Source organism: Alosa alosa, chromosome 16 (assembly GCF_017589495.1).
Source record: "Alosa alosa isolate M-15738 ecotype Scorff River chromosome 16, AALO_Geno_1.1, whole genome shotgun sequence".
NCBI classification, from domain to species: domain Eukaryota; kingdom Metazoa; phylum Chordata; class Actinopteri; order Clupeiformes; family Clupeidae; genus Alosa; species Alosa alosa.
In genome coordinates this window covers 32,823,330-32,829,329 of record NC_063204.1, presented here as the reverse complement: position 1 = coordinate 32,829,329, position 6,000 = coordinate 32,823,330, and the positions used below count along the sequence as shown (strand labels likewise).

The window sequence follows — 6,000 nt, the reverse complement described above, 5'->3', positions numbered from 1 at the left end:
TCCATACAAAACAAAGGAGATCACCGAGAGCCTTTCGTGCGACTAGTCCATTGTACAAATTTCCCGCCATTTTAAAAAATCATTTACCATTTACATTTTTGCTCATATCTCCAGAACCCTATGGAATTTGTGATAAATTCTTCTTTCCATTTGTTCCTTCAGATCTCCTGCATACAACAAACTCAGCCACACCCATTTCCATCCTTCACATTTCCCCACCATTTTCTGAAAATTTAAAAGTGAAACTAATCTATCTCCAATTCCTACGCAATTCAGTACACATCATCTTCAGACCAAGCTGAATAGGTTTTTGATTCGTCACTTCGTCTGAAAGTTACACATCAATCCAGTTTTGGGACATGGCCTATAATGTTTCTATTACCTATATCGTATCTTGTAAAGGTCCAATCCTTTTCAAACTTGGTACACATAATAAATACTACATCTTCTGGATGCACACCAAATTTCAAACAATTCAGTCAATAGGGGGTGCTACAGCCCACACCTTCATTCTACTAAAGCGCACTTCTTGCCACTGCTTGGACCCCGACAATCACCGCTTGCGGTTATGTTTTGTTATTATTTCACTTAGATAAATGCCATAATTGCAGTTTGTAACCGTATAGTAAACAGATTTTTAATGTAGTAATAGGGACAGGGACTGTTTATAGGGACAGGTCCCAGACTCTTTATGCAAAGCTGATTAGGCATCCATTGTGTTTTTGCCTTACATAGTTCAACACCTTTAGTGTGGGCTAAGCAGATTACTGCACAGTATATCATTGTCTTTCTACCTTTAGTAATTTTCATCACCTTTTTTCTGGGGGCCAAGCAGCTGTGAATGTACTCATTGTGTTACTGCCTTCTCTTACTGGGGGCCAAGCAGGAAAGCTGCAGTGTTTCTACTCTTCTGTTTTGTTAATAAAATGCGTATGATGACGAGGTGTCCCAATTTAAAGAAGTAATCCTTTATGGACAAGGCAGAGGCAGAGCTCCACGGCGCCCAGCGGAGTGGAGGTTCCTCCACCGAGTCCATTAATTCTGTATATTGGGACACCATGAAGGCCGCCATTTCACTTATTCTCCAGTTGGAACTGTGTACACTGTGGGTAGCTTGTTTAGGGTTAATTCCATTGTTGTGAAGCCTGCTTCCAGGTTAAACCTTTGTTTACTCTGGTTGTTATATACTGTACATAGATACCATTAAAAACAGCATTGATATGGAATGGTGATTAACTTTTTTATCACTTCATAGTCACCCTACCAGCCAATCAGAAAATATTATTTCTTCTGGGTGATAAATCATAACACCATAATGACATGTGCTATCAATATAATCACTTTCTTACATACTTTACTTGAGACAAGCTGCAAACGTGGGAAATTATTACGTTGGCAGGATTATTACGCTTAAAATGTGCAGATTTTTATTACATTGGTGGGAAGTTGGTGGGTGTTACAATGCATTCAAGTTAACTTTGCAAAGTTAGTGTTATAGCCTACTTATCACAACGTTGTCAATCGCAAAATGCGAATTTATTCTAACGTCTCTCTATGGAACTACCTGTAGCTTAATTTGTGGGGGACGAAGAGAAAGCACCTTTTTGAAAAATTGGCCAGTATAGTGGAGAAATAACTTTTAAGAACTAATCTGTAGCCTAGGGTAGGCTTCTGCAAAAAACAATGTTGTTGGCGATTTAAACTATCTAGCGGACGTTTTTAAAAAGGCTAAGTAATAGAGGCTTAGACTATGGCCCACGTTTTGGTTCATAAATTAATTTGCCCTACTTCCAACTCTTGACTGCACTGTAGCCAATTGACTGCTTGACAGGTTATTTATATTTTTCTGTACAATAAACAAATGTACAATAAACAAAAAACTTTATGCAGCAGAATTACGCAGTTGGATTGGACACATTTTGGAGAGAGAATGAGAATGTACGCACGCAAGAATCTGTTGGCTATTTGTGGCAGGTTACCAGCAAACAATGTTTACCTAATGCATTAATTCAAGACCTCAAGTGTTTTCTAAACAACAAAAACAGAAAGGATGCAGCAGGCAGTAAATGTAGAAGAGTCATTTCCAATGGAAGAACAAAACGCTGAATGAAGCCCAAAGCTTGATGTTAAAGCACACACACATAACGATAAAATAAAAGTAAACAAAAGATAAATTTAGCAAAGGTGACAAAATTAATAGGCTGTTGTTAGTGAAAGTAGGCCTACTAGGCGAATCTGAAATTGTGAATATTAACAATGTTGCCTATCTCATGAATGTTGCACCCTGGTTAGAGACCAACTCAAAAGTAAAGTAACAATAACAAGTAACACTTTACTTTCCAAAATGACTAACGAGTAAAGTAATTTCATCACAATTAAAGAAGTAACGAGTAACTTGTAACGCATTACTTTTTGAGTACCGACCCCAATACTGTACAAAATATTGAGAGCGCAATAGCTTAAAAACACTAACAGAAAACAGTGATTAAGGCATATATGTCAAGAGGAAAGATGTTTTGGCTCCCTACAGGATTCGTGGTAGGCTGTTTCGTTGCTCTGATTGGTTAACTCCAATTGTGTGCAGAGGCATTTTTTCCCCTGTATCGGTCAAAACACACCCCATAATCACATCCCAATGATGCAGTATCAGACTCACATCCTGAATAGAATTGAGTATGGCTATGTCAGGTTAGTCAACCAGTTTTTAATGCACATTTTTAAGGTAATTGGTTTGATTTTAAATACATATAAATGAATGAATAATGTTTTGCCGATGGTGTGTGCAAGGGAAACCACATTGCCAATGAAAATATTGCCAAATAGAATGGGATAGATTAACAAAGGCTTGCGAGTGCAGGATAACTCATTATTCTTTTTATTCTACTATACTTTTACCACTTCTAATTATCTTCTTTAGGCAGAGTAGAAACATAAACAAATCAGACCAATCAAATGATTAAATAAGACATACTTACAATATGTTAAAAACTACAGTACAAATGGAGACATCCAGGCAAAATGCACGTTAATAAGATATATCCTTTATCATAGATTTTAACTAAGATTATGCTAAAATCACAATATCTAAATCCCCTTTACTTTAAAAGGAGCATTGCTGCAAAGTATTGCTGAAGTTAGAATATGTACTTCTCGATATTTTAGGCGGTCATTGGCATTAACATTGCCTTCCTAATTTGTTAATTTGTGTTGGTATAATCCAATCAAAATCATGTTGTCATGGTTCTTTGCAGGTTGTCTTCTGGTTTTCCTTCCCTGTAGAACAAAGACAAACAAATCACATTTTATTTGTTTCTATTGGTCAAATATTCACAATATAACAGTACATTTATTCTTCACATTTGTAACTGCTCAGAACAGAAAATGTCCGGTTGTTAGCTTTGGGGAAGCTATGTTTTTAAAGTAATAAAGATTATATTTTTGGAGCAAATGCAGTGTACAGACCACCAGTCTTCCACAGCTTTAGGGAAGTGTCACCAACTCCATGTGCACATGTGGGTAAAATTATGCACTGCTGATCTTTATTTATTTATACAGTCGAAACCAGAAGTTTACATACCCTTAGCATACACATGCTAAAGTTGAGCTCAATGCAAATCAAACCAGTTAATAGGCTAACTGAAATAAAACCATGTCAATCTCTAGGTAAGGTGAAGAGTATGTGATGATATGGGGTTATTTTAATTCCAAAGGCCAAGGGAACTTTAAGATAAAGAAAGGGAGCTGAGCACAGTGATCACTTGCAGTCTTTCATTTCAGTACAAACACTTGACTAGCATTTTGACACTAGTCAGACAGTAGATAGACCAGACAGTCAACAATGATCAGAGATGAGACACTTTATATTGAGACAGATCATTGGAGCAATTTCAGATCTCAGCTAGATTGGCTAAGGTGTAACTAGTCTCATCACTGTGTCGTTAGGTCACTCCCCCCAACACCAGAACATGATCAAGAGTGAAGGCTAACACAATTTGCACAAAGACACATTTGCACAAAGACTTTTCCAGTGTATTCAATACAATACAACCGGCACTACTGAGGGGGAGGCTAGAAGGAGCTGGAGTCGACTGTCATCTTGCTGCTTGGATCATCAACTACCTCACCAACAGACCACAGTGGTGGTCTGTAGCACGGGGGCCCCACAAGGCACAGTGCTCTCCCCTTTTCTCTTTTCCCTGTATACCTCAGACTTTCAACACGACACAGATAGCACCCTAAGATAAGTGAATCTAAATTAGCTAAGTACCAAAAATTACCAAAAATTAAACCTCGCTAAAGGCCAAACCTGGCTTATTTCGATAAGTCTAGCTAATTTTAGTGAGAATTCCGTTCCATTAATGAGGTTAACGTGAATCCCAGCTTGGTAACTATGGGAATTTATGCCACAGAACTAACCTGCTCCATAGCAGGTTAACTTTCAAGCTAAATTAAGCTGTGTTGCAAAAAAAAACAATCAGTCGGAAAACGAGTCCAAAAAGATGGTTCCGTCAACCTGTGCTTTCGTCACCTGTAGCCTACAACTTCAAAAATAGTAGTTTGTTAGTCTAGTTAGTCTAAGTTAGTAGTTAGTCTAAGTAGGCCTAGAAATGTTTTTTCTGACAGTGTCACCAAGCATGGATTTACACATTCACTAGCTCCAAAGAATTTATGAAGATTATGCGACTTAAAATGTTTTAACTTCACATGCATGTGGTTCTAGCAATCTTGCTACTCTGCGTCATTTACATTCGGTGGTGGTGTAACGTGCAGAGAGAGGGCATACCACCTTGCGTGTTCACAGGTTCGCTTCCCATACAAAGTATTAAGGCTTATCACCTTGATAATGGCATTTTTAGTTATACTCTTTCATGAAAGACATATGTCTACTGTTGATAAAGGGTCATAGACATTTGGTAGGCTGTTCAGTGACAGTGATATGCTTTGCCAGTCTGCTATATTATATCTGATGCAAGCCAAAGGATAATTCTGTAGCCTGTAGGCCTACAGTATAGGCAGCTAATAATTAAAACTGCTTCATGTGTCGACGATTGTTCATGAATGTCAAATCAACCGTGTGCAACACAGATAAATACTAGGCATAAATGACACCTAGACAATAATTTGGAGTGAACTCTTTTAATCTTTTAATCTAAGAACGTAGGCTAGATAGCCGTGGCCCACTGGTTAGCACTCTGGACTTGTAACCGGAGGGTTGCTGGTTCGAGCCCCGACCAGTGGGCTGCGGCTGAAGTGCCCTTGAGCAAGGCACCTAACCCCTCACTGCTCCCGAAGCCACATTGTAGCAGGCAGCTCACTGCTTCCGGATTAGTGTGTGCTTCACCTCACTTTGTGTTCGCTGTTTGTGTTTCACTAATTCACTGATTGGGTTAAATGCAGAGACCAAATTTCCCTCACGGGATCAAAAAAAGTATATATACTTATACTTAGATAGTTTTGAATATATGCCAAAGTTGTTTTTGAGTTTATACTATTTATTCATTCACTTATTTTGTTCAAGTATAGACTGTATGTGCTCAAGAGTGAAGCCAATCAAACTCGCAATTGATTTCAAACCATTAGCATTGTTGTTTTAAATGTATGCTTTCATTATTCTCCAATTTCTGTAGGCAATCTATTTTTTTCTCTCAATGTTAAATTTGATGACTTTCGATGAAAATCCTGTAGATAGGTATGGAGTGAGAATTGTCTCAAAATGATTTAAATATATATAAAAGGATATATATACATATACATACATTTATAAATATCCAAATACAAAATACAAATATAAAAATGTGACATACAAATAAATAAACAAATTTACATAAATAAACATGTCTTTGTAAATATATTTTCGAGATTTGAAAATAAATATGCTTGACTTTGTATGTGGAATCTGCATTTGTGAATCTCCTTTTTGCTTTTATGTCGATGACGTAATTTTGAGACATTCCTACTGCACACCAAGATCCACAAATAAATACCACTAGATTTGAATGC

General features: G+C 37.3%; 1 protein-coding gene across 1 annotated transcript in view; it reads right to left on the bottom strand.

Annotated features, from left to right (window-relative positions):
* Positions 1 to 2,684: 2,684 nt before the first annotated feature.
* Positions 2,685 to 6,000, bottom strand: part of si:dkey-12l12.1 — a 70,345-nt gene continuing 67,029 nt past the window's right edge. Inside the window, exon 5 of the mRNA XM_048266576.1 lies at positions 2,685 to 3,273. Coding sequence (XP_048122533.1) covers positions 3,190 to 3,273 — 84 coding nt within the window. The 3' untranslated portion in view covers positions 2,685 to 3,189. The remainder of the gene's footprint in view (positions 3,274 to 6,000) is intronic.